At 42.9% G+C, this 26,854-nt stretch overlaps 2 protein-coding genes across 4 annotated transcripts; both read left to right on the top strand.

Moving 5' to 3' along the window:
• The first annotated feature begins 6,103 nt into the window (after positions 1 to 6,103).
• Positions 6,104 to 8,706, top strand: LOC148012404 (desmethyl-deoxy-podophyllotoxin synthase-like). Of its 3 annotated transcripts, XM_087669237.1 has the most exons (4): positions 6,104 to 7,334; positions 7,446 to 7,721; positions 7,820 to 8,209; positions 8,378 to 8,706. In XM_087669237.1, exon 1 carries the CDS (start codon positions 6,312 to 6,314, stop codon positions 7,071 to 7,073), a length of 762 nt encoding a protein of 253 aa, XP_087525363.1. In that variant the 5' UTR covers positions 6,104 to 6,311; the 3' UTR covers positions 7,074 to 7,334; positions 7,446 to 7,721; positions 7,820 to 8,209; positions 8,378 to 8,706. The 3 variants fall into 3 exon arrangements, with proteins under 3 accessions (XP_087525363.1, XP_087525362.1, XP_087525361.1); XM_087669236.1 differs by having other exon boundaries at positions 7,501 to 8,209; XM_087669235.1 differs by having other exon boundaries at positions 7,446 to 8,209.
• Positions 8,707 to 12,536: 3,830 nt separating this feature from the next.
• On the top strand, positions 12,537 to 13,903 carry LOC148012403 (cytochrome P450 93A2-like). The gene is made up of 2 exons (XM_087669514.1): positions 12,537 to 12,746; positions 12,938 to 13,903. The coding sequence occupies exons 1-2, from the start codon at positions 12,570 to 12,572 to the stop codon at positions 13,565 to 13,567; spliced, it is 807 nt and encodes a 268-aa protein (XP_087525640.1). The 5' UTR covers positions 12,537 to 12,569; the 3' UTR covers positions 13,568 to 13,903.
• Positions 13,904 to 26,854: the final 12,951 nt, after the last annotated feature.

The following is a 26,854-nucleotide window of genomic DNA, read 5'->3' as shown; positions in this document are numbered from 1 at the left end:
CCATCTCTCTCCTCTCCATCTCTCATTTCCTCTCTCCTCTCCATCTCTCATTTCCTTTTCTCTTTTCCTCTCCCTCTCTCATTTCCTCTCCCTCCCTCCATCCCCCTCTCCTCTCCCTCTCTCATTTCCTCTCCCTCTCCCTCTCTTTCTCTCTTTCCCTATTACGTTTAATGTTTTATTTCTCTCCTCTCCCTCCCTCACCCTCACCCTCACCCTCACCCTCACCCTCTCTTTCTCTCTTTCCCTATTATGTTTAATGTTTTTTCTCTCTTCCTCTTCCTCTCTCTTTCCCTATTATGTTTAATATTTCCCTCTCTTTCCTCTCCCTCCCTCTCCCTCTCCCTCTCCCTCTCTTTCTCTCTTTCCCTATTACGTCTAATGTTTTTTCCCTCTCCCCTCCTCTCCCTCTCCCTCTCCCTCTCCCTCTCTTTCTTTCTTTCCCTATTATGTTTAATGTTTTTTCCCTCTCTCTCTCAATCCTTCTTTCCTTTTCTCTCTTCCTCTCCCTCTCTCATTTCCTCTCCCTCCCTCACCCTCACCCTCTCTTTCTCTCTTTCCCTATTATGTTTAATGTTTCCCTCTCTTTCCTCTCCCTCCCTCTCCCTCTTCCTCTCCCTCTCTCATTTCCTCTCCCTCTCCCTCCCTCGCCCTCACCCTCTCTTTCTCTCTTTTCCTATTACTTTTAATGTTTTTCTCTCTCCTCTCCCTATCTCATTTCCTTTTCTCTCTTCCTCTCCCTCTCTCATTTCCTCTCCCTCCCTCACCCTTACCCTCACCCTCTCTTTCTCTCTTTTCCTATTATGTTTAATGTTTCCCTCTCTTTCCTCTCCCTCCCTCTCCCTCTTCCTCTCCCTCTCTTTCTCTCTTTCCCTATTATGTTTAATGTTTCCCTCTCTTCCTCTCCCTCTCCCTCCCTCTCCCTCTCTCATTCCCTCTCCCTCTCCCTCTCCCTCTCCCTCTCCCTCTCTTTCTCTCTCATTTCCTCTCCCTCTCTCAAAACATGTGAATTTTAACAGAAACAAGTAAAAAAAAAAGAGAAAACACAAAAACAAAGCAAGAAGGAACAATGTACTCACCGTAAAGGCTGGAAGATAGATTCGACGGCTCCTCTTTGCCCTCCATATAGATCCAGTATCACTATGTGCGTGATTTGATGGAGGATGGGATAGTGGAACTAGTCTACTGTCCAACAGAGGAGAATGGAGCGGATATCTTTACCAAAGCACTTACGAAGGATCTGCTTCAAGTTCATCTTCAGAGACTCGGCATTGGGCCGAGGAGATAGTTCACCTATGGGTGGACATTGAGGGGGGTGTTAGATATGCTCAATGTCCCACCCTCATAAGGTGTCACCAATGATCCATGGTGCTCAAAGTTGTAAGGCCCCCATTATGAGGAGAAGCCAAATGTGAGCCCGGACATTGGTTGAGTCCTGACTTGCCCGACAGTAAAAGGAATATTTCTTGGCTGACTAGTGGATGCTCATATGGTAGGTCAGTCATGCCGACCTAACCACCTTCATGAGCTGTAAAACCTAAATCCCTTTACAGCCATCGATCATTTATCTCCTCTCCATCTCTCATTTCCTTTTCTCTTTTCCTCTCCCTCTCTCATTTCCTCCCTCTCCCTCTCCCTCTCCCTCTCCCTCTCTTTCTCTCTTTCCCTATTATGTTTAATGTTTCCCTATCTTTCCTCTCCCTCTCTCCCTCTCCCTCTCCCTCTCCCTCTCTTTCTCTCTTTCCCTATTACGTTTAATGTTTTATTTCTCTCCTCTCCCTCCCTCACCCTCACCCTCACCCTCTCTTTCTCTCTTTTCCTATTATGTTTAATGTTTTTTCTCTCTTCCTCTCCCTCTCTCTTTCCCTATTATGTTTAATATTCCCCTCTCTTTCCTCTCCCTCCCTCTCCCTCTTCCTCTCCCTCTTCCATTTCCTCTCCCTCCCTCTCCCTCTCCCTCTCCCTCTCCCTCTCTTTCTCTCTTTCCCTATTACGTCTAATGTTTTTTCTCTCTCCCCTCCCTCTCCCTCTCCCTCTCCCTCTCTTTCTTTCTTTCCCTATTATGTTTAATGTTTTTTCCCTCTCTCTCTCAATCCTCCTTTCCTTTTTTCTCTTCCTCTCCCTCTCTCATTTCCTCTCCCTCCCTCACCCTCACCCTTTCTTCTCTCTTTTCCTATTACGTTTAATGTTTTTCTCTCTCCTCTCCCTATCTCATTTCCTTTTCTCTCTTCCTCTCCCTCTCTCATTTCCTCTCCCTCCCTCACCCTCACCCTCACCCTCTCTTTCTCTCTTTTCCTATTATGTTTAATGTTTCTCTCTCTTTCCTCTCCCTCCCTCTCCCTCTTCCTCTCCCTCTCTTTCTCTCTTTCCCTATTATGTTTAATGTTTCCCTCTCTTCCTCTTCCTCTCCCTCTCCCTTTCTTTCTCTCTCATTTCCTCTCCCTCTCTCAAAACACGTGAATTTTAACAAAAACAAGTAAAAGAAAAAGAGAAAACACAAAAACAAAGCAAGAAGGAACAATGCACTCACCGTAAAGGCTCGAAGATAGATTCGGCGGCTCCTCTTCACGATGGCGGCTCCTCTTTGCCCTCCATACACTTCCTCCTTTTCTTTGCGAACGGCGGCGGCGGCAGTGAGAAGCTTTCCTTCTCTCTCTTTCTCTCTTTCTCTCTCTCTCCCTCTCAAATGCAAGACCTTCACTCTCCCTTTCGCTCTCTCTTTCGTGTATGTGCGTAAAATAATACGCTCGGGTTTCGGCTCACGTTTTTTTCATCTGAGCACCGTCACTATTTGCGTTGCTATAGGGACACCGCTATTTTGTGTCGGAAACCGCCGTCGCTATACCTTCATATCCTTGTAGTGATTGCACTATTGTTTGGGAATTGAAGTCTGGCAAGAGCTAGGAAGGATGTTCATCTCTCAGAAGAAGTATGCAGCACGGGTGAGAGTGCAAGGAGATAGCTACACCTATGGAGGTGAATGCAAAGTTATCCATTGAGGATACATCAGCATTGGTAGACATTGGGAGGTACAGGAGAATGGTCGGTAGTCTGATATCTACTTGTGTAATACCAGACTAGATATCAGTTTTGCTGTTGGTGTTTTGAACAGGTTCTCAAACAAACCTCATGAGAGTCATTGGAAGGCTGGGATGCGGGTGCTCAGATACTTGAAGGAAACTCTTAACTATGGTATCACATACAGTTCCGAAACTTCTCTTGTGGGGAATTGTGACTTAGATTGGGCAGGAGACATTGATTCTAGGAAGTCAGCTTTTGGTTATTGTTTCTCTTTGGGTTTAGGAATTTTCTCTTGGATTAGTAAGAAGCAGCCCCAACAGTGGCATTGTATTCCACCAAAGCAGAGTACAAGGCAGTTTGTTTTGCTGCATGTGAAGCAGTATGGTTGAGAAGGATCCTATGGCATATGGGAGTGCAGGATGAAGAACTAACTATGCTGAGATGTGACAATCAGAGTTGCATCGCCATTGCCAAAAATCTAGTATTTCATGCACGCACCAAACATATAGAGATCCAGTATCGCTATGTGTATGATTTGATGAAGGATGGGATAGTGGAACTAGTCTACTGTCCAACAGAGGAGAATGGAGTGGATATCTTTACCAAAACACTTACGAAGGATCTGCTTCAAGTTCATCTTCAGAGACTCGGCATTGGGCCGAGGAGATAGTTCACCTATGGGTGGACATTGAGGGGGGTGTTAGATATGCTCAATGCCCCATCCTCATAAGGTGCCACCAATGATCCATGGTGCTCAAAGTTATAAGGGCCCCACTATGAGGAGAAGCCAAATGTGAGCCCGAACATTGGTTGAGTCCTGACTTGCCCGACAGTAAAAGGAATATTTCTTGGTTGACTAGTGGATGCTCATATGGTAGGTCGGTCATGCCGACCTAACCACCTTCACAGGCTATAAAAGCTAAACCCCTTTATAGCCATCGATCATCTATCTTTCACCCAATCAAAGTTGTTCCGGCTAGCCTTAAGCTCTTCACCTATCTTCTGTCTAGATCGCCATCTAAGCTTCACTGTGAAAGCGCAGTGGTGGATAGAGCCATCTCTGTATCAGTTGTTTGAAGCTAAAGAAATTTTCTGATTATCCTCTTATCTATTGTGTACTCTCTATCTCTATCTCTTTCTCAGATTTTGTTTGCTGTGCCGTGTAATTTACACACACACACACACACACACACACACACACACACACATACACACACACACACACACACACACACACACACACACACATATCAAAAAATAAAGAAGAGGAGAGGAAGGGAGAGAGAGGGAGAATAGAGCGAAATAGAATTATAGAGAGATGAAATATAAAATTTAAAAGAGAGAGGAAAAGAAAAAGGAAAAAGAGAGGGGGGAAGGGGAGAAAAAAAGGGGAGAGAGAGACATAGAGAATAAAATGAGAGAGAGAGAAAAGAAGAAGAAGAAGAAATAGAATTTGAGTACAAAGAGAGAATTATAGAGAGAGAACATATAAAATTTAAAAGAAAGAGAAAAGAAAAAAACTTAAAGAGAAGGAATAAAAAAAAAGAGGAGAGAGAAGGAAAAGAGAGGAGAGGGGGAGAGAGAAGACAAGCTGAGAGAGAGAAAGAAGAAGAAGAAGAAGAAGAAGAAGAAGAAGAAGAAGAAGAAGAAAGAGGAAAAGAGAAAGAGAGATGGGAAAAAAGAGAAAATATATTTCTTTAATTTATTTTTTTTAAAAGAGAAAGAGAGAGAGAAAGAGAAGGTAAAATTTAAAAGAGAGAGGGAGAGAAGAAAAATATAAAATTTAAAAGAGAGAAAGAAAAAAGAAAAAAAGAAAAAATAGGAGAAAATGGAGGAGAAGAAAAGGGGGGGGGAGAGAGAGAGAGAGAGAGAGAGAGAGAATATAAACATAAAGAGAGAGAATTATGTATAGAGAAAAGATAAAATTTACATACTTTAAGAGAGACTAAAGGGAGGGGAAGGGAGGAGGGGAAGAAAGTGAAATAAGAAGAAAAGAGAGAGAGAGAGAGAGAGAGAGAGAGAGAGAGAGAGAGAGAGAGAGAGAGAGAGAGAGAGAGAACATGTAAACAGAGAGGGAAAATAGGAGAGAGAAAGATGAGAAATGGATTGTTGAATGAAGTTGTCGTGCGATAGTAGGGTAACTTTGCTTGCCATTTCGGAGCAGCAAAGTTACCATGAAGTGTGTGTGGAATGCTAGTGTCTTTCTATTATGATTCTTTACATAGATACACAAAAGTTTAAAAAAGTTGAAATGGTTATAAATTTGACAAAGGTGATAAAACAATAGACTCTTCCTTGAGGACTTGAACTTCACAGAAATGATTGAGTAATAAAACGTTCTCTTGAGAAGGACTTGACAAAAATGATATGGTAATAGGGTAAAAGGGCCAATAAAGTAGTGCCCTCCAAAAGGAAAACACACCCCACCCCAATTGAGTGACAATTTTATAAGAAAAATGTGGTTTTTTTAGTTGCTTAATAATATAATATGAATTTTTAAAGATTAAAAATGAGCTTAGCTTAAGTCAAACAATTGAGCCATGTAATTTTTTTTTATATTTTAGATTTTATAAAACCTTAAAGTAATGCATCCTCGAGTGTCACTCTATTGGCTCCTCACTGTCCCTCTTTTATGAACCTTTCATTTGTAACTAAGGCTACTTGATAAAAATATCAAAATATCCCAATATTTTTTCTTTGAGCTTTATATAATATAAATAGTTTGACCATTAAAAAAACATTTATGCAACTCAGAATTTTTTTAAATAATGGAAAATTGTTAGATGACACTCTATTGGCCCCTTTACCTTAGAAGTTTATAGTAACAAAATTAAATAAACAAGGAGATTTTCTATTTAGAAAGGCTTGAAGTAGACAACAAAGACAAGTCATACGGCAATAAAAGTTTCCCCTTGAGAAGGACTTGACCTACGCAGTACACATCACCGGACTCCGGAGTCGCGTGGAGAGGAAGCGTGGTTCGCATCCAAAAGGTACCGCTGCCACACGTCATATTTGCATGGAGTCTGTATCACATACGAGATTGATTATCACACACCTACACTGATTGATTGATTCAAAGAGGGTAAGAGACATCCGTGAAGGAGGGGAGAGGAAGCCAAATTGCCTGGTTCCTTCTCCGATGAGGTGAAGAACGTAAAGGGCGTGAAGGAGGGGGGACTCGGGAGAGAGGAAGAGAGCAAGGGACTTTGGCTGAGTTCCAAGCTGGCCGCGTTCACTTTGCTCGATATTAGCCTCGTTCAGTCGTCCAGGATCTTTCCGTTAAGCTCAAAATGCAAGGCGAAGCGGGGAACGGCGGCGGCCTGCTGGCTTGTAGCGCCATATGCGCGCTACTACTGATATTGTCCTGGGCGTTAATCGTGATCAGGCGGCAGCATCACCGTAAGCTTCCTCCGGGGCCCTTGCCCTTGCCGGTGGTGGGAAACCTCCTCCACTTCATCGGGGATCTCCCACACCTGCGCCTCGCACGCTTGGCAGAGAGGCACGGTCCTCTCATGTGCCTGCGCCTGGGATCTAGGGTGGCTGCCGTGGCGTCGACGGCCGACGTGGCTAAGGCGTTCCTGCAGACGCACGACAAGGTCTTCGCCAGCCGGCCAGCCAATCAGTTCATGAAGCGGGCTCATTTCGGGGTCACCAACTCCTTCGCGCTGGGTCCTTACGGGCCGCACTGGCGCTACATCAGGAAGGTCGCCACCCTTGAGCTCTTCAGCGCCAGGAGGGTCCAGGAGACGCAGGTGCTGCGGAGGGAGGAGGTGGCCCGCCTCCTCCACAGCCTGCGGGCCCAGGCTGACGTAGCCGCCAGCGTCGACCTGGCGGTCGCCATGTCCCGCATGGTGGAGGACATCCTTTGCCGCATCATCTTCGGCCGTCGCATGCCGATGGACATGGCAGTGGGCGGGGCCTCCTTGAAGGACCTGATGACTGAGGCGTCCGAGCTGTTCCAGGCGCAACTAGAGATGGCAAAAACACATGGGGACAATGGGTTGCTAGCAATGGATGCCACCTTTGGCACCAATAAATATAAGGTATTATAATGTAATTATTGTGTGCATTGAAATTTTTTTAATTAATGTTGACTAGAATGGTCTTTTGCAATTTCAACTATACACAATCTTAGTGTTTGACTCTCATCGGAATGACATCCCTATTGCTTGGATTATTACATCTTCTTGCGCCATGGTTGACATTTGATTGTGGTTGGTGGCCTTTCGAAATTGATTGCTTGATGCCAAAAAATCATGGCAACCTAATGCATTTATGGTCGATGACGCCCTTGCAAAAATACAAGCCATTAGGTAAGCTATGCATAGATTAATTACTCTATATAATGTGTTATTTTATTGGACTTTATGTTGCACTATGTATGGAATTAGATGTTTATTTGGGGACTCTTTGTATTTTGTTAGCAATAGGGAGGCCTTTGGTGTGCCAATATACCTTTGCATTTGGCATGTTCGACAGGCTTGGTTAAAGAATTTGATCAAGAAGGTTTCCAATGCCTCGAAAATGGGCAAACCTGTTCAAAGCACTAGGCCAAATAATAAATATGCGAAGCCAAGCTAGCACCAATCAGGTGAGTACTGAGCGAGAAGCTATGGACTTGGTGGATGATTTCTTGCATACGTATAAGGAAGAGGAGGACTTCGTCAAGTACTTTAAGGACTAGTGGATGGCATCAATAGGTAATGGTTTATAGTTTAGCTAATACTTTTGGCTCTCTTATTTGACTAACTTTTACTTTTTTTTCTTTACTTTTGGCAACCTACCACATTCAAATCAGGAGACAAATGGTAGCATTGAGTCTTGTCATGGTATTCTAAAATCACGATTTCTTATTGGTCGTAAGACAATCCATGGTTGGAGAGTAGATTGGCTCCTACAAAAGCTTTTGGGTCCTTGTCATTCCTATTATTGGTATGAAGACATGTTGAAGGAGGCTGGGTTCAATTTTTAAAAAAATATATTGGACCTTGTTGCAAGCTTCGTGCAACGTGCCCAATAAATCTCTGATGACAATGTAAGGTTCTTAGATGTTGAGCATACGGTTGCCTTGGTCAATAGCCAAAGCAAGAGCGATCTATGGCACAAAGTGGAGAATGCAAATTGCGAGTGGGCATGTTGCTCTTGTGAATGGGCCATGCGTGGCAACCTTTGCAAACATCAAGCCAAGGTGATGATGATTAATGGCATACACTTTTCCCATGTCATCAAGGCATCCATGGACTTGTACAACTTGTCCAACAAAGATATACCATGTGAATAATTATATTGCTAGTACTACCTTGCTTTGGTTTGTAAGCTAAATAGAGAAGTAAGTATGCTTTGAAAATTTTTGCAGGTCATGGATTCTTATGCCAATTTGACCCTATTGATGTTGAGGAGCCACTTCCTATGTTTCCCCATGGGGTCACTGCAAGTATAGATGACTCCAAACCATAATTGTCAATTTATTACAAGTTAACATTCATTTATGGAAAGCGGTTATTTACTAGGCACGTCAACGATGTCATATGACGATAAGGCTGCACAAGTATGCCAAATAGTAGTTGATGAGACACTTTCCCAATGTGGTAGGTATTGGATATGATCATTTTTGTCATTGATCTAAAATGGATATTATTGGTAACTTGAAACAATGGGTGCTTGGCAAATGGTAATTTGGAGCTATTGGAGTTTGCTCGGCGTCTCGCTCTTCAAATGCAAATGTCTATCAAACAAGCAAAGGCATCAAAGTTGCAACTAGTGCATCCACTTAGTAGGTTGCACCCTATTGAGGATGGCTTTGGAAATTCTCTAGCAAGAGCGTAGCCATTCTTTGAGCTTGGTTACCGTAAGAATGTTTTAAAGCGGAAAGAGCAATTAAGGGTTCTTCCCTCTTTCCCAAAGCCTCCTAAAAAAGTGAAGGAAACAATGCAGGACAAATTAGATAAGGCATGTGAGGATGAAGCAACAGGGCAAGCTTCAAGTTAATGGCTATTTTGCTTGCATCAACACATATGGACATATCTTTACATGGCATTGACTTTTGAGGATTTAAATTTGTTTGGTTTTCACAACCATTTGATGTCGAAATTTTCTAGTATTTGCATAATGTTTTACATTATCCTGGGAGTGACCCTCTCTCTCTCTCTCTCTCTCTCTCTCTCTCTGTAATTACATCTATGTCTCATCATACACTTAGGTGTTGAAGTTAAACCCCATGTCTTCTCAATGTCTTTACTTGAGCATAAGTTTATAGCACTCATAGTAGCAATAAGTTTATAGCACTCATAGTAGCAATAGCACATTTTCATTAATAAAATAGGCACAATATGCCTAGTCCATGCTGGTTTGTTGCTTGCTCTATTGGTCCTAGATAAGCTCACATTAACAAGCTCTAATGCTCACTGCTCTTTGTAAGACTCCACAAGCTCTTCTAGTGTAAGTCTTCAAATCTCTGACACAAATCAATCCAAGTATGGCTATGGTTTCAAATGAATCTTTGCAAGTCAAATGCAACTCCTATCTTCAGACTCTAGCTCCTACAATACCAATGCTGAGCTCATAGGCTCTCAAGGTCTCATGGCTTCATGGCTCTAATACCATGTTCAAGATGCAGAGGGGGAGAGAGAGACATGGAATGAGGTAATCTCATAGAGCATACAACTCTATATGAGATACAACTCTATATCTTCTTCATTATTCATTATACTCGACACACCAAAGCCAAAGTACACTAACCATTGTGTAAATACCTAACCTAGTGACTAATTCTAGTTAGGTCCTATTGACTCATGTATAAACATACATGAGGTACAACTAACCTACAATTGTAAGAGTTGGTTGAGCTTGATCTTGCAACATCCACCATTTCTTGAATCATTCTCTCTCCATCTCCTTGGAGTCAATGCCAATCACATCATTACTTGCAGATAGCTCATTATTATTCTATTGCCCTTGGTTTTCCAATAGAGAAGCTAGTTTGATCAACGTGTTTGAAAATGACAAAACTAGAGAGAGTAGTTGCACCATACACACATATACAAAGATGATAGTTTGCACTTACTGTGCATATGCCAGCAACCCTATTGGCATAACACACACACATCCATTTGACCTTTTTATCATTGTTAGACCTTTGTTTTCCTATTTGACTCTATCTTTTAATGTATTTGTTTGATGTCGTTGCTTTAACTACAATCTTTCTTTATAGGTCAATAAGGCACACCTCCATTTTTTTGAGAGATTCTTCTGAAATGCTCTTCCATGCTTCTTTTTTGGGATTGTTTCAAGGGAGATACAATATTGTGAATATCCCTCGAAGGGTATTTGGAGGAAATATTCTTAAAGTTCAAATACTTCTACTAGGTTAATCCTTTCCATCATATTGAGTTGGCATTTACATGTCACTTTAGGGTGTTTATTTTTTAGGGGGAAAAGACACACTTTTGCCTCTTTAAATTGTTTCTTATTTGAAGTTTTTCTATGTACATAAAATAAATGGATACACATCAAAACACATCTAGCCCATACTTATTTCCTTGAATGTTCCCCTCAATGTTCTAGTTCTTTGTCAAACTAGAGATATATACCATATTATGTCAAGACCAATTGATGGACAAATAACTTGCTCATTTGTACACCCATGTCCCATTTTGCATCTTGGAAGAACTTATAGTCTTTGCTTGCAGTTTGGCAACAAAATCTTTCATCGAAGGAAGCTCTATGATCAAATATCAACATTATCTTCCATATTGAAGACTATGCTTGAGCATTGAGAGGAGATGACTTCATCTCCTTGCACTTCCTCATGTAAGATGCACTTCTTTGGAGCATTGCAATGATCAGACTTTGCTTTTGGATGAGGTAACAATGTCTTTTTCCTTTATTCTAAATGATGATAAAGGCTTTGATCACATTATTTATCAAATTTAAAGGCACAACTCATCCACATGGTTGAAGAGTAGCTTGATAGCAAGCTAAGAAATAATCGATTGAACACTTGAAAGCTAAGTCACATCAACAATATGTGTTTGTGGACTCCAAGTATCATGGTTATCCGCTTGATGATGTTTGCATCATATGATTGCGAGGGAGTAGTGAGTTCATCTCTTCAATCATATGCATACTTTGAAGCATCCCACAACAACATTGAGTATATTTCATATGAAGAGATAAGAATCTGAACTTGTTTAAGATGAATATATGATTCAAAGATGCTTGGAATGATCACAGAAGTAGGATGCTTGCTGGGAGGCGAGATGGCCAGTGTCGAGGGTGGAGTCGTAGCCCAGGCCGCGCCGGAGACTGCGTGGGGACGGCTGTGAGCTCTCCCACTGTGCCTAGCAAAGTGTATGGGGGGCAAGCCATGGTTTCCACCCTTGACAAAGACCTCGGTGAGGGCCTAATGAAGGCCTCTGTGTGGTGGAAGGCCTAATGGAAGGCCCAGCGACGAGATGAGTGCCAGAACTATGAGACGACAGCTTGTTAAAAGTCCTCAGCTCGGATAGTGCTAGCCAGGGGTGTCTCGTTCAGGACAAGAATCTGTTTGGGACATGTGGTGCTTGCATGGTGGGTTTCTGGCCACCGGTGTGGGAGAGTAGGTAGATGGTGCGCAAGGCAGGGATGTGCCATATCTGCGGGGGGTAGGGGACCGGAGAAGGCGTTGTGGCTGAGGTCAAGAAGTGGAGGGAGGGGAGGTTAGAGAAGGTGGAGGAGGGGAGGCAGCTTGAGAGGAGGTTGGAGCTAAAGTCAAGCCTCCGGAGGGATCTGGAGCACCTAATCGTCCCCCTAATCCTGAGGAGAACCCTGTGCTGATCATCACGACCAGCAGTAGAGCGCGAGCCAACTAGGGTCTCTTTTCTCGATGAGAGGTCTCGAGATCAACTGCATGGACGGCGATTCTCCCACAGTAGGCATGCGGCCCTGTTTTTGGTGAAGCTGTGAAGGCGCAGATCCAGTAGCACCTAGCGGAAAAGGATGATGATGATGATGCAGGCCACACAAATGTTAACGGGACCATAACCGATTGTCACGAGCTTCAAGTGAAGGAATTAGGGATTACGGCAAAAGAAACAGAGATAGACCAAGGACTCACGATAGATTTCAAGTGGCGTTCATTCGGATGCCCTGGGCCTCGAAGAGAAGGGTGGGAGGGCCTCTGCTTTCAGAGGAGCCGCACAGATCTCCTTCTCCATGCGCAGAAGAGAGAGAGAGAGAGAGAGAGAGAGAGAGAGAGATGGGGGGGCGGCTCTGCTTCAGAGATGCAAAGATCTCCTTCTCCACTATGAGAGAGAGAGAGAGAGAGAGAGAGAGAGAGAGAGGGTTTGGGGGACCCCTCTCATGGAATGCATGGCCATGGGGCATGCAGACACGCAGAGCCTCTTTTTACCATGATTATTTTTTACCAGCATGTCCCATGTCCACGTCGGCCTGTTGACTGCAAATGTGTACATAGGACAAAAAACCCCACTTGATATCTAGCCTGAGCCCTGGTGCTGGGTGACTTCGTCCCGTGGCTGGGTTTCCTGGACCGCGGTGTCAAGAGAAGCATGGACAAGCTGCACGCCAACATCGATGCCCTGTTGGAGCTCTTGATAGAGGAACGCGAGAAGCAGCACGAGCTCAATACACTGCAGGGGAAGAAGAAATATCTTCGGGAGGATGTTCTGGACGTACTTCTGTCGGACCCTTCTCTCAGCCGACTGCGCCTCAAGGGGTATCTTCTGGTACGATCATTTATCTGTATGCACACAGTCGAGAGAGAGAGAGAGAGAGAGAGAGAGAGAGTGTGTGTGTGTGTGTGTTTTTTTTGGGGGGTGGGGGGGGGTTACTCGGGGTTTGTGTGGGGTGCCGGGGTCTGTCCTTAGCCTTAATACCTCTGAATTATCAATTATGCCCCCCGTTCCTTCACTTGTAGGATCTGCTTGCAGCCGGAATCGACACCACATCTACGACCCTGGATTGGCTCATGGCAGAGCTCTTCAACAACCCGTCCGTTTTGAACAAGCTTCGGCTTGAGATAGAGGGGGTCGTTGGAAGGGAGAGAACAGTGGAAGAATCAGACATGGCGGACCTCCCTTATGTGACTGCCACTGTGAAAGAAGGCCTGCGCCTGCATGCGCCTGTAAGACTTTTGCTTCCGCACACGGCCACAGAAGCTTGCAACGTGATGGGGTACAGCCTTCCCAAAGGGACAACGCTGTTCGTGAATGCATGGGCGATTGGGAGGGACCCAACCATATGGAAGGACCCAGAGAGGTTCTCGCCCGAGAGGTTCCTCCTGACACGAGGAGATCCAGATCCTGGTCACGAGCTCTGCTGGATCCCTTTCGGTTCAGGCAGAAGGAGCTGCCCGGGCGCCTCTCTTGCCATGTCCACTCTCCAGCTCACCATCGCAAACCTCGTCCACTGTTTCGAATGGCGATTGCCGGAAGGTCAGACCCACGTTGACATGTCCGCAAAGACATCATTAGTCGTCCGTCGCCAAGCGCCATTAAGAGCAACCCCCATCCTGCGCATCGATCGACCTTTCAGTTCCCACAAATGAACTTATTAGCAATATTCATCCATGCATGCAGATAACGTCTTGCAAACATCAGGCGTCCAAATGATAGCTTGTGTAGAGTTTTCCATAGGTCCAACTGGTAGCTTGTGTAAAGCAGTTATGCAGCCCCCCAATAGCTGATTTAAAGCCATGAACTAGCCAATCACACACTACACATGACTCCCCTCTAATTATATCGCTCGACGCTCGTTCGTGTGAAATTAACAAATGTAAAGAACTATGTGATTGTACAATGTAGAGTTATCTCCAAATGCTCTCGGTGACGTGCGTAACACTTTTTGTGGCCGTCGAAGTTGCTGTAGTCTACAGTTGATATCCAGTGGCTTAAAGCATGAATTTAAGCCAGTTGATATCCAGTGGCTTAAAGCATGAATATAAGGTAAAACTGCATTTAAAAGTAGGGATAGTAGAAGAATGCCATAGAGCTTGATATGTGGTTGGAATGAAATAACTTGCCTTCATCTCCAATCCTCCATATTAAGGTACCTATGTGGGGGTAAAATAGTGGATATGGCTCTCTATACGGGCTATGGATCATTGAGGGGTATGCAAATTTCTGTCTCTGGCCACGTTGTGCACCTCTTCGAAGTCCTACATAACAAGGGAGGTTCATCTTTGCTTTGTCTTACTACCTCACTTAATGGATCTTTTTCCTCAATTGGGTATCTTAACATGGAAATTGCATTATCGTCTAAAAGACAAGGATAATATGTATTGATGAAAGGAACCTTCAATGGTATGCAAGAAAATTAGAAGATTCAACACCTCAGCAATTAGTGACTCTTATAACTTTGAAGTTTATAATGAGGGAAACAACACAAGGGTTAGAGCAATAAATCTCAGCTCTATGATCCAACCTTGGAAATCTTTTAAGCATAGATGCAATTAAGGAACCGTTTATGCTCGTAATTTGGTTGAGGGATCGAGTCTAACAAAGAAATGGCTCTAAATTTAGCAAAAATAATAATTCTTTAATCTCTCAATGAAATTGGATAAGGCTCAAGAGTTGGATATGAAAGAGGGATCAAGAATTGAATCTAGGTGCTAGTTCCATAAGCTTGCTATACACTTGAAGCCTAAGGCAACTCAATTGTAGACCATGGTACCTTGAAGCTCATTATAGCCCCAATCTTCAGTGATTTTCCATGTTCTTCAAAGCTTATAGATAGAAAATTGAGGCATTACATCCACAATCCCCAAATAAAGTCTTATAATGACTTCTTGATCCATAAAATGCTTCAATTTCTTGAATCTTCAAGCAATATTGTTGATAGGTCACTATTGTAGGTTAGCCTTAGGAGAAAGAAATGAAGTAGTCTTCATTTAAGGTCATGCTCTTATGGCTTTCCTACTATTTTCCACATAGGGTTTGAAAGACAGTGATGATAACACAAGAAGGAAGGCATCAAACTTGGCCAATGAGCAGCATGCTATGAGAGGCCACAAGGTTGCCATGACCAAATGTAGCTAGGCGAATTATGGTGAGAAGGCCATGTTCATTTAATGAAAACTACATTGAAATTTGTGTTGCGTGGCTTACATTCTTTTTGAAGCTTTCATAAGCAACAATGGTAAGCAAACTATTCTCCACTTGATGAAGGATGCTCTTAATCTATTACTTGATGATGGAGAGTGTGGAAAATTGAGATAAAGGAATGATCCCACCATGAAAGTTGAAGGAGAGTTTGAAAAGGAAGAGAAAGAGACCGTCCCTTGAAAAGTAGAAGAAGTTCTAACTATTTCCAAGCTCATAGCCCTCATTTTGTCCAAGATGTCCATTAAAATGGGTCACTGCCACTCATAAATGAAGACATGTATATGCTATTCAATAGTATGATGAAAAGGAGCCATTACCCTTTCCATTCTATAGATGGTATTCTAGATTCTATTACTTGATATGAGTACTATATAAATGCAATGGGTACTCATGATACTTACAATAAATAATGTCACGAGAATATCAAAAGAACACAACATCTATCACACCATACGGATGATGCTATTATCAGGTAACTCCATTTACTCTTAGGAATAGCCCTACCTATACTAAAGGATTTCAAATCAAGTTTTTGTACCATTCCTTAACAACTTTTCAAAAGTCTTCATGGATGATGTTTGTGTATATTCAAGTAGAGCCTTAGATTATGAAAGACTTTACTTGGTTTTAGGAAGGATTGATATGCAAGGGGTCGACTAAACCCAAACAAATATTTCCTAGTGAGAAGGAAGATAAAAATTTTGGGATATGTTGTCTTAGAAAATGGTATTTATTGTCATGATGAAAAAAATAAAGGTTTTGTTTCTATTCCCTCCTCTTCCACTACAAGGAAACACAGGTATAGCAACGGCGGGTAGTGACGTAGGAATAGCGGCATCCCTATTTGCGATGCAAATAGCGACGCCCCATAGGGAAAAAAAAGAGGGCCGAAACCCGAGTGCGTTTCATTTTGCACATTTGTGAGACATTTCGAGAGGGAGAGCGAGAGAGAGAGCGACCATTTTGCATAGATGGTGAGAGAGGGAGAGGAAGAAGGCTTGCCGCTGCCACCGCCGCCGTTCGCGAAGGAGAGGAGGAGTCACCGTCACGAAGAGGAGCCACCAAACCCTCTCCAAATCTTTACGATGAGTCCATTCTCTCTCTCTTTTACTTGTTTAGAGTTTAATTTGTGTATATTGAGAGAGGGAGAGGAAATGAGAGAGAAAGAGAGGGAGAGGGAGGGAGAGTGCATTCTCTCTCTCTTTTACTTTTTTTAAATATTATTTGTGTCTATATATTGAGAGAGGGAGAGGAAATGAGAGAGAAAGAGAGGGAGAGGGAGAGGGAGGAAATGGGAGAGGGAGAGGGAGGAAGGGAGAGAGAGAGAAAGAGAGGGAGAGGGAGGAAATGAGAGAGGGAGAGGGAGGGAGGGAGAGAGAGAGAAAGACAGGGAGAGGGAGAGGGAGGAAATGGAAGAGGGAGGGGGATGAAATGAGAGAATGAGAGGGAGGGAGAGTGTATTCTCTCTCTTATTTATTTATTTTTTGTATAATTTGTGTATAATGAGAGAGGGAGAGGAAATGAGAGAGAAGGAGAGGGAGAGGGAGAGGGAGGAAATGAGAGAGGGAGGAAATGAGAGAGGGAGAGGGAGGGAGAGAGAGATAGAAAGAGAGGGAAATTAAAGAGAGGGAGAGGGAGGAAATGGGAGAGGGAGGGGGAGAAAATGAGAGAGAAAGAGAGGGAGAGGGGGAGGGAGAGGGGGAGGAAATGAGAGAGGGAGAGGGAGACATTAAACATAATAGGGAAATGAGGGAGGGAGGGAGACATTAAACATAATAGGAAAATGAGAGAGGGAGAGAAAATGAGAGAGGGAGAGGGGGGGGGGGAGGGGGGAGACGAAAACATAACAGGGAAATGAGAGAGGGAGAGGGAGGGAGAAGAAATGAGAGAAGGAGAGGAAGAGAGCAAAAGGAAATGAGAGAGGGAGACAATACAAGGATTTAAACCTATAGCGATGGCGGGTAGTGACGCAGGTAGCAGCATCGCTATCTGCGTGCGACGCAAATAGCGACGCCCCACAAGAAAAAAAACAGGCCGGAACCTGAACGCGGGTTTATTTCGCGCATTTTCGTCGATCATTTTGAGAGGGAGAGCCAGAGAGAGAACGACCGTTGTGAGAGAGGGAGAGGAAGAAGGCTTGCCGCCACCGCCGCCGTCGCAGCCGTTGTTCGCGAAGGAGGGGAGGAGCCTTCATCGCGAAGAGGAGCCGCCAAACCCTCGCCATATCTCATCGGTGAGTCCATTCTCTCATTCTTTTGCTTGTTTAGGGTTTAATTCTCTTTCTCTTTTGCTTGTTTAGGAGAGGAAATGAGAGAGAAAGAGAGGGAGAGGGAGAGGGAGAGGGAGGGAGAGAAAGAGAAAGAGAGAGGGAGAGAAAGAGAAAGAGAAAGAGAAAGAGAAAGAGAAAGAGAGGGAGAGGGAGAGGGAGGGGGAGGAAATGAGAGAGGGAGTGAAAGAGAAAGAGAGGGAGAGGGAGAGGGAGAGGGAGGAAATGAGAGAGGGAGAGGGAGGGAGAGTGCATTCTCTCTCTCCCCCTCCCTTTTGCTTTTATAATTTGTGTATATATATTGAGAGAGGGAGAGGAAATGAGAGAGAGAAAGAAAGAGAGGGAGAGGGAGAGGAAATGAGAGAGAGAAAGAGAGGGAGAGGGAGAGGGAGGAGGAGGGAGAGGGAATGAGAGAGAGAAATAAAGAGGGAGAGAGAGAGGAAATGAGAGAGAGAGAAAGAGAAAGAGAGGGAGAGAAAGAGAAAGAGAGGGAGAGGGAGAGGGATGGGGAGGAAATGAGAGAGGGAGAGGGAGGGAGAGTGCATTCTCTCTCTCCCTCTCCCTTTTTCTTTTATAATTTGTGTATATATATTGAGAGAGGGAGAGGAAATGAGAGAGAAAGAGAGGGAGAGGGAGGAAATGGGGAAGGGAGGGAGAGGGGGAGGAAGGGAGAGTGAGAGGAAGGAAATGAAAGAGGGAGGGGGATGAAATGAGAGAACGAGAGAGAGGGAGAGTGTATTCTCTCTTATTTATTTAATTTTTGTATAATTTGTATATAATGTGAGAGGGAGAAGAAAGGAGGGAGAAGGAGAGGGAGAAAGAGAGTGAAATTAAAGAGAGGGAGAGGAAGGGGGAGGAAATGAGAGAGAAAGAGAGAAAGAGAGGAAGAGAGAGAGGGAGAGAGGGAATGAGAGAAGAAGAGTGTATTCTCTCTCTTTTTTATTTATTTTTTGTATAATTTGTATGTAATGAGAAAGGGAGAAGAAATGAGGGAGAGAGAGAGGGAACAAGAGAGGGAAATTAAAGAGAGGGAGGGGTAGGGGGAGAGGAAATGAGAGAGGGAGGGGGAGGAAGAGAGAGGGAGAGGGAGAGGGAGAGGGAGAGGGGGGAGAGACGAAAAAATAATAGGGAAATGAGAGAGGGAGAGGGAGGGAGAGGAAATGAGAGAGGGAGAGGAAGAGAGAAAAAAATGAGAGAGGGAGAGGAGAGAGAAAAAGAGAAAAAATTATTAAAAATAATAGAGAAAGAGAAAAAGAAAGGGTCAGGGTGAAGAAGGGACAGGAAATGAGAGAGGGAGAGAAAGAGAGAAAGGTAAATGAGAGAGGGAGAGGAGAGAAGAGAAAAAATGAGAGAGAGAGAGGAGAGAGAAAAAGAGAGAAAAATCATTAAACCTAATAGGGAAAGAGGGATAGAAAGAGAGGGTGAGGGCGAGAGAGGGAGTGGAAATGAGAGAGGGAGAGAAAGAGAGAAAACGAAATGAGAGAGGGAGAGGAGAGAGAAAAAATGATAGAGAGAGAGGAGAGAGAAAAAGAGAGAAAAACCATTAAACCTAATAGGGGAAGAGAGAAAGAGAGGGTGAGGGCGAGGGAGGGAGAGGAAATGAGAGAGGGAGAGGAGAGAGAAAAAGGAAATGAGAGAGGGAGAGGAGAGAGAAAATGGAATGAGACAGGGCAAGGGAGGGAGAGGAATGAGAGAGAGAGGAGAGAGAAAAAGAAAGAGGGAGGGAGAGGAATGAGAGGGAGAGTAGAGAGAGAAAAGGAAATGAGAGAGAGAGGAGAGAGAAAAAGAGAAATATCATTATACCTAATAGGGAAAGAGAGAAAGAGAGGGTGAGGGCGAGGGAGGGAGAGGAAATGAGAGAGGGAGAGGAGAGAGAAAAAGGAATGAGAGAGGGCAAGGGAGGGAGAGGAATGAGAGAGAGAGAGGAGAGAGAAAAAGAGAGAGGGAGGGAGAGGAAATGAGAGGGAGAGGAGAGAGAAAAGGAAATGAGAGAGAGGAGAGAGAAAAAGGAATGAGAGAGGGAAAGGGAGGGAGAGGAATGAGAGAGAGAGAGGAGAGAGAAAAAGAGAGAGGGAGGCAGAGGAATGAGAGGGAGAGGAGAGAGAAAAGAAAATGAGAGAGAAAGAGGAGAGAGAAAAAGAGAAATATAATTAAACTTAATAGGGAAAGAGAGAAAGAGAGGGTGAGGGCGAGGGAGGGAGAGGAAATGAGAGAGGGAGAGGAGAGAGAAAAAGAAAATGAGAGAGAGAGGAGAGATAAAAAGAGAAATATCATTAAACCTAATAGGGAAAGAGAGAAAGAGAGGGTGAGGGCGAGGGAGGGAGAGGAAATAAGAGAGGGAGAGGAAGAGAGAAAACGAAATATTATGTGCTAGGTACTGAGTACTAGGTACTAAATACTAGTGTTCTATGATACTATATGCTAGGTCATAGAAAAAGAGAGAGATGGAAGGAGAGGATAACAATCTAAGAAAAGAAAAGAATGATAACAAAAATAAATTGTTTGTTGTAAAATAGACAAAATGGAAAATGAAGAAGGTCCTGTTATTCAAGATCACGAGGCGCATCTTAATTAGCATGTCCCATGTCCTTGCTCTCAATGCAAGTTGACAATTAGACGAAAACGCCAATTGTCTATAGAACATGTACGACGATTTGGCGAGTTTCAATCTGAGATCATTGATCAGGCGATTGCGGATTTTCAGTAAATGGTAATTTGAAGTTAATATCAATCATGCATTGCACTCGCAAGCTAATTGAATACCATATACAATAAGATTGGGTCTTGCTGGTAAATTTTCTATCCAGGGAGGTGATATCTCATCCCAAGGGGGAGTGCACCCTTTGCGGCCAATTAGAAGAGTACGTGGGCATGCGATGGATGGAGTGCAGGAGCCAATCCACCACTCGCAAGGCCAATCTATACCGTCAATGCCAGAGGAGACAGACAACCTTACAGACCTACCTACAATCTTAGAGCCTGAGATGGAGGCAATGATCAATGCATTGATTCCCATGGATGTCAAGACTTCTGATCCGCTTAGAGAGGAAGCATCCATACCATTATATGATGGATGCCGAGTATCTCGACTGAAGACACTGCTTGCACTCTTAAGTGTGCAAGCAAAATACGGGTGGAGCGATACGAGTGTGACCAAGTTGTTCAAGTACCTTGTACATACACTTCATTGATTTTTTTTTCAATACTAATATTACAAACATTTGTGCTTTTTCAAGGTGTTTTATGATTTTTTTCAAGTTATTGAAATATCATATATTACCACCTGCAAATACCATGCCTGAGTCTCGTGATGATACACCACATGTTTTATGAAAGCTTGGCATGGACTACAATAACATCCATGCATGTATCAACGATTGCATACTGTTTCAATGAGAATACGAGACTATGGAGACATGTCCAAAGTGTGGTGCTTACAGGTATCGACAGGACTTGCAAGGGCAAACCATTCCTCAAAAAGTTCTCAGACACTTTTCGCTCATCCCCCGCATAAACCACATGTTTCATACGTCCAGCATGGCGAGCTTGACAACATGGCATGTGCACAATAGGTCCACGGATGGAGTTCAACGAATATCAGTAGATTCACGTGCATGGAACCACATTGACTCAACCTTCCCAGGCTTTGCCCGAGAGCCAAGGAATCTTCGGCTCGGTCTTGCAATAGATGGCATGAATCCATTCGGTCTGTGCTCAACTTCTTACAGTGTGTGGCCTATAGTCCTTGTCAACTACAATATCCCTCCATGGCTTTCTATGAAGAAAGGACATCTCATCCTTAGCTTGCTCGTCCCAGGCTGCTACAAAGTAAAAAATATGGATGTGCATCTTCATCCATTAGTCGATAAGCTTAAGATTTTGTGGGAGGAGGGGGTCACCATGCAAGATATGAGCAGGCGCGATGGTCGACGGTCAGCCAATATTCGAGCCATTCTCATGTGGACGATGCATGACTTTTCGGGATTGGGAGAGTGCTCAGGTGAGCAGGCCTCCGTTATTGCTAGTAATATCTATATTTTATCTCATTCAACCAAGTATTCACTAGGTCATGGTGTTGGAACAGGTCTGGTTACCTCAGGTTATCATGCATGTCCATTGTGCGGGCCACAGTTAGACTCCCGAAGGTCACAAACCATGAAGAAGATGGTATATCAAGGACACACTGCTTTCTTGCCAGAGGATCATGAACTAAGGGAAGGTTTCCTTGGACGTTCTCCAACACGTATGAACGCCCAAGCTCGTACGAGCTGAAAATGGTCCACCTGGAATCACATCCAAATGAAATGCGACGGTTCTCAGTTTTCTACGAGTTGCCATATTGGACCCACTTACAGGTCAACCACTTGTTGGATCCCATGCATATTTTCAAGAATGTGGGCAGCTTGTTATGGGACCACATCATAGGAAAGAGAGACACTATAGGGGCATGAATGGATTTGAAGGAGGTAGGTAAGATGGAGGCGCTTTGGCCATAGTCGAGTGCTGATGGTCGCATGTAGCTTCCTCGCACTCCTTGGGTTTTGTCCACTAAAGAAGAGCGCATTGTGAAGCAAGTAATCAAGTCTATCCGCACTCCGACGGGTATGATGCGCTCTCTCAAGTTTGCATTTTCTAAAGATGACCAATTATCAGGGCTAAAATCCCATGACTGGCATAAGATATGTTAGGTTTGTACTACGAAAGGATTGTAATTAGTGTGGGCATTTTGCTATTTAAAAGGTAGCCATTATTCATAATGCTTTCTCATTTGTGACAGTTTGTACTACCGATCGCGATTGCAGGATGTCTTACTCCATAAATAAGCGGGGCCATTTATAGGTTGTCATCTTTGGTGCAATGGATCTCAAAGAAGGAGATTAAGACGTCCTCTATTGAGTCCGCGAGGCGGGGAGCAGTGGAGATGCTCTGTCTCTTTGAGAAATACCTGCCCACCAGCATGCTCACGATACAAATCCACCTTCTTGTGCAGCTTGCGGATGAAGTGGAGATTGCTGGACCTGTCCATATGCGATGGATGTTCTTCTTGGAGCACTTCATGACAACCCTAAAAGACTTTGTGCGACAACGAGCTCGGCCAGAAGGTAGCATGGCCGAAGGTTGGTTGGTGTCTAAGGCGCTAGTGCATATTTCACAATGGCTACCAAGGGTGGAACCAGACAATGAAATGCTATGGTCGTTGAAGGACGATGATAGACTGACTAGAGATGTGGTGGTTGGAAATGGGGTAGAAAAAAGAATGGATGCCTCAATGGAAGAGAAGGTGAATCGCTTTTGTATGTTGCACCATGTCTCTATGGAGACGTGGCTCGCCAAGTACCAGATCGCTAGGCAAGATCGAGAGGAAGCACAAGCTAAATTTTGACATAGTACGCATCATGGACCGATTCGATATCCCGAAGGCATGGAGGAGATGCCGCGGTTCATGTCAACGTGATGGTTGCATGGAGCCTTGACCGCAGTGTCTTGCGAAGGAACAGAGGTCTCAATGGAGGAGTGGGAATTCTCGAGGGGATGTAGTCCAAAGGTGATGCGGGGTTTAGAATCTGTCATATCTAAATTTTATATAAGACATCTAATTTGAGTGTTTCAATGTACAGTAAAAAATATATAGTGCAGCGTGGTCGCACGGACGACATTTTTGCATGGAGCCTATTGACAAAATGCACTCCGCAATGGAGTGTGGTATCATGGCAAGGTTTGAGCAAGAGAGCTGGCGACGAGCAATGGATCCAAACATGGTTGTGGATGAGATGGAGTATTTTTGGAACTTGCAAAGTATTGTTATGGTGGATTACCGTAGCTTCTCCATGATACTATTCGATATGCAATGGTTCAAAGTGGTACTTGGAGGAGCTGGAGCAACAATTTGACGAGGTCCATCTGGATTTCTTGAAATAGATTCCAAAAAAAAATGGACGGATTTGCGCAACACCTTTGTGTTGCGGGCCCATTGTGAACAGGTGCATGGACTCATTTGCTTGCTAATTGTATTATGACGTGGTTTATGTCACAATGTTTTGAACTATCTTGTACGTGTTTGTGAACAGGTAATCTTCTATCCAAACCCCTGACAACCTCGATGGTGGTATGTTATACCTTCAACTCCCCGAAGTGCAAGAGTATATGATCAAAGCAATGTTCGAGCATAGATGAAGATAATATGCAAATAAAGGGGTTGATATTGCAAGGGGTGGAGGTCGTCGAAAGCTTGGAGCCAGCATCGGCTAACAATGATAGAAATACAGGAGTCCAAGAATTCTTTGAGAACGAGGCGGACTCATTCTTTTGTGGTGACATGTCTATTGATCTTCCAGTGTATGCGGAGTTGTGTTAGGAGATTAACATGGGACCATAGGACACTTCATACTTGGAGCATTCACTTACTCAATTCGTTGACCAATCGCTTATAAGGGTACATAAGATATGCATTTTAAGTGAGATTTTTTTAAAATGATTTATATTACTGTGCTTTGTATGATTTAAATTGATTATTCTAACATCATTTTTTGTCTGTGCATGTGACATTTTTAGGATGAGTCGAGGGATGTGCGATGAGGAGTTACAGGACATCTTTGCACGTATGTCTCCAGACCAAATTGCCAAATTCAGAGAGATGGCAGACCAGGAGCTGTCTCGGTCTTCGTTAGGGTGCTCTACTAGATCTGCTTCAGCGCGATTGGATGCTTCGGCTTCGAGCAGACATTAGGGGAGTTTTGAGGTCTCGAAAATGCCCTGTAAGAGATCCTAGAGAGAGAAAACAATTTAAGAAATAAAATTATTTTATAGAATTTTTAAAAGGTTTATATTTTGGTAAGTTAAAATATCAAAATTCGTTAATAAGTCATTGTCGTGATATTCTCGTGGTCACATCAAACCTAGAAATCTGGGTCACCATAAAGTTGGCAAGGTTGTCATACTGAAGATCTTACCTCTCCTCATTAAAGTGAAAAGTAATATTCAATTTGAATTTTGGTGGATACTCAATTGTCTCCCTCCATCGTTTCTCCATCATTTCTCTCTTCTTTTTTTCTCCTCCTTAATAGTCTCTTCTTTGTTTTCGTTCTTGCTTCTAATCATATCCTTAGCTATGGATCAATCACCCAATGATCTCTGTAACTCAGCTATGGATCAATCATCTAATGATCTCTGTAGCTCTCATAAAAGACCTCTCTATCATCTTCATATTGAGTTGGACAATGAGTATGAACCAATAAGAAAGAGAACAAAATCTATCACGGTTACAGAGTCTATGAAACATATACTGAGGTTTGAAGGAAAGAAGAATATTGATCTTTGGTTAGATGGAAAGCTATATCCCAAAGATCCTAGCAGAAATAGCACTCCTTCTTTCTATAATAGCTCGTCATTAATGAGGTTTATTGGTGATGGCTACAATGGATTTTTAGGTTATACACTTAATCTTGTTGCAGAAAAGGTTATCCTTGGAGTAGAGAATCATCTTTTGATGAAACACAATATAGAGTTGTTGCAGAAGCTAGAGGATTGTCAACAAAAAATTCATTCATTGGAAAAGCGTATCAAAGCTTATCAACGAAAGTAAACTTTATTAGGCCTTCGAAATCAACAAAGAGCTCTTAAAAATATTGAGAATCTCAAACAAGGAGGAGGAGGCTGTGGTAAAAGAATCCAAGCAGCAAGGTATATTTTTTTTCACTTGAAAAATCTAAATATGGCTTTATTTAAACTACTTGCATTGATTTGTGATGTTAATTTTGCTTAGATCTCTTCTACAACCAAATGCAAGTGAAAGATATTCTTTAAAAACAGCTCAATTTTATTATCATCTCCTTCCTTCAGTAGTTTCAAAGGATATTTTGGAGAAGAAAAAATTTAAAAAGGCAAAGAAACAATGCTTGGAGTCATTTGTAAAGGATCATTCTTTGGATTCTGAGTTAGTACAGAAGACACTGGATAGTATTGGTATCAATCAAGATGCTTATATGCAACTTTTCCAGCTTTTACAATCAAATATGAAGCAAGGACAGGTACGCAATTGCATACTTTCAAAGCAATTTGTGGTTAGGACTATCAGACAGAGAGTTAATAACAAAGTGATGGAGATTCTAGGTGAGCCTTTTCATATCAAGGCTGGCTTCAAGGGCAAGAAAAAGGAGGTTACATTCAATGAATTTAACAATATTTTCCTTGACTTGCCCATCCTACAATGCTTAATGATCAAATTTTATGACTTGTTAGTAGCAGAGGCACAGGGAGTGGCTAGATTTGTGATTAAACTTGATGAAAGTGAGATTCTAAAATGTAAAAAATTGGAGAGAATCTCTATCACCTTGATGAATAGAGCACTTTCGTCAGGTCATTGCAATCACTCAACATCATTTAGTGTTCAATCTGAATATAACATCTGGTGGCTAGGAGCATTTGAGGAAGATACTGAGAATTTTGATATAGTATATTGGGTTTTTCATAAAAAATCAATACCTAATGTTATTCAAAGGCAACAAGCAGGAGAAGAGCTATTTGTTGAAGGATTTGGGAACTACAGGATTGAGTGCCACATAGCTGGTGACCTAAAGACACTCAAATGTATGTATAATGTATCAAAGGGAGTTAACTCGAGATCTCCTTGCTTATACTGCATGTCACCAGCTGCAGAGTTAAACTCAAGCAATTGGAATAGAGCTCCCTCTAGGCACAATAAGGATCCACAGTTTAAACCAGTCTTGGACATTCCTTTAACGAATGCCCATATTTGTACACTTCATGCACTTTGCAGGATAATTGAAAAGCTTGTTCATCTCTACATAGGATTTGCATGGAAGCTGAAGCCATTATCAACTAGAACAGATGCTATAACAAAGGTTGAAAAAGTTCTCTCTGCAATTGGTTTGCATGGTGGCAATGTTGTTATTGAACCAGATCTTCAAAAGTCTAAGGATGGTAATTGTGTCCCAAAAAAACCATCTATTGGTGGAGTGAAGGCTAGAAGGTTTCTAGGCTTTCATGGGAGACTTGGCAAGATAAACTCGAGAAATGGTGGCTCAACTATTAAATTTAATCAGTGGAAATCCCTACATAATGCAGTTAAGGATCACACTGATAATGGACAAGCTCGAAATAGAAAAGCTAAAGTTTGGGAAACACTAGACAAAGTGTTTTTTTATTGTGATAAGACTGAATGGAATGATGATGATCTCAAAGACTTTAAAAACCAATTGAACCTTTTCAAAAAGGCGATGACAGAAGCTTGGGGTGATCAACACTTTACTCACTATATAGTAAGAAGTTTGTATATGTTTGTTTCTTCATTGTCAAACTCATATAATGTTTTTTAATAAATTTCTTTATTTCTTGAATATGTAGCATATTCTGTACAACCATGCTCCATACTTTATTAAATAATATGGATCTCTATCTATCTGGTCAACCCAAGGTATGGAAAAATCACACTATCAAGCAAGAACAA

This window comes from Lygodium microphyllum, chromosome 27 (genome assembly GCF_053477565.2).
Source record: "Lygodium microphyllum isolate KBCC chromosome 27, Lygodium_microphyllum_v1.1.10, whole genome shotgun sequence".
Taxonomy (NCBI): domain Eukaryota; kingdom Viridiplantae; phylum Streptophyta; class Polypodiopsida; order Schizaeales; family Lygodiaceae; genus Lygodium; species Lygodium microphyllum.
This window is presented reverse-complemented; position numbering and strand designations above follow the sequence as displayed.

Coding starts and splice junctions, on each gene's coding strand:
- LOC148012403 (XM_087669514.1), top strand. CDS start 12,570: ATGGACAAGCTGCACGCCAACATCGATGCCCTGTTGGAGCTCTTGATA. Junction 12,747..12,937: donor GCCTCAAGGGGTATCTTCTG/GTACGATCATTT, acceptor CTTCACTTGTAG/GATCTGCTTGCAGCCGGAAT.
- LOC148012404 (XM_087669236.1), top strand. CDS start 6,312: ATGCAAGGCGAAGCGGGGAACGGCGGCGGCCTGCTGGCTTGTAGCGCC.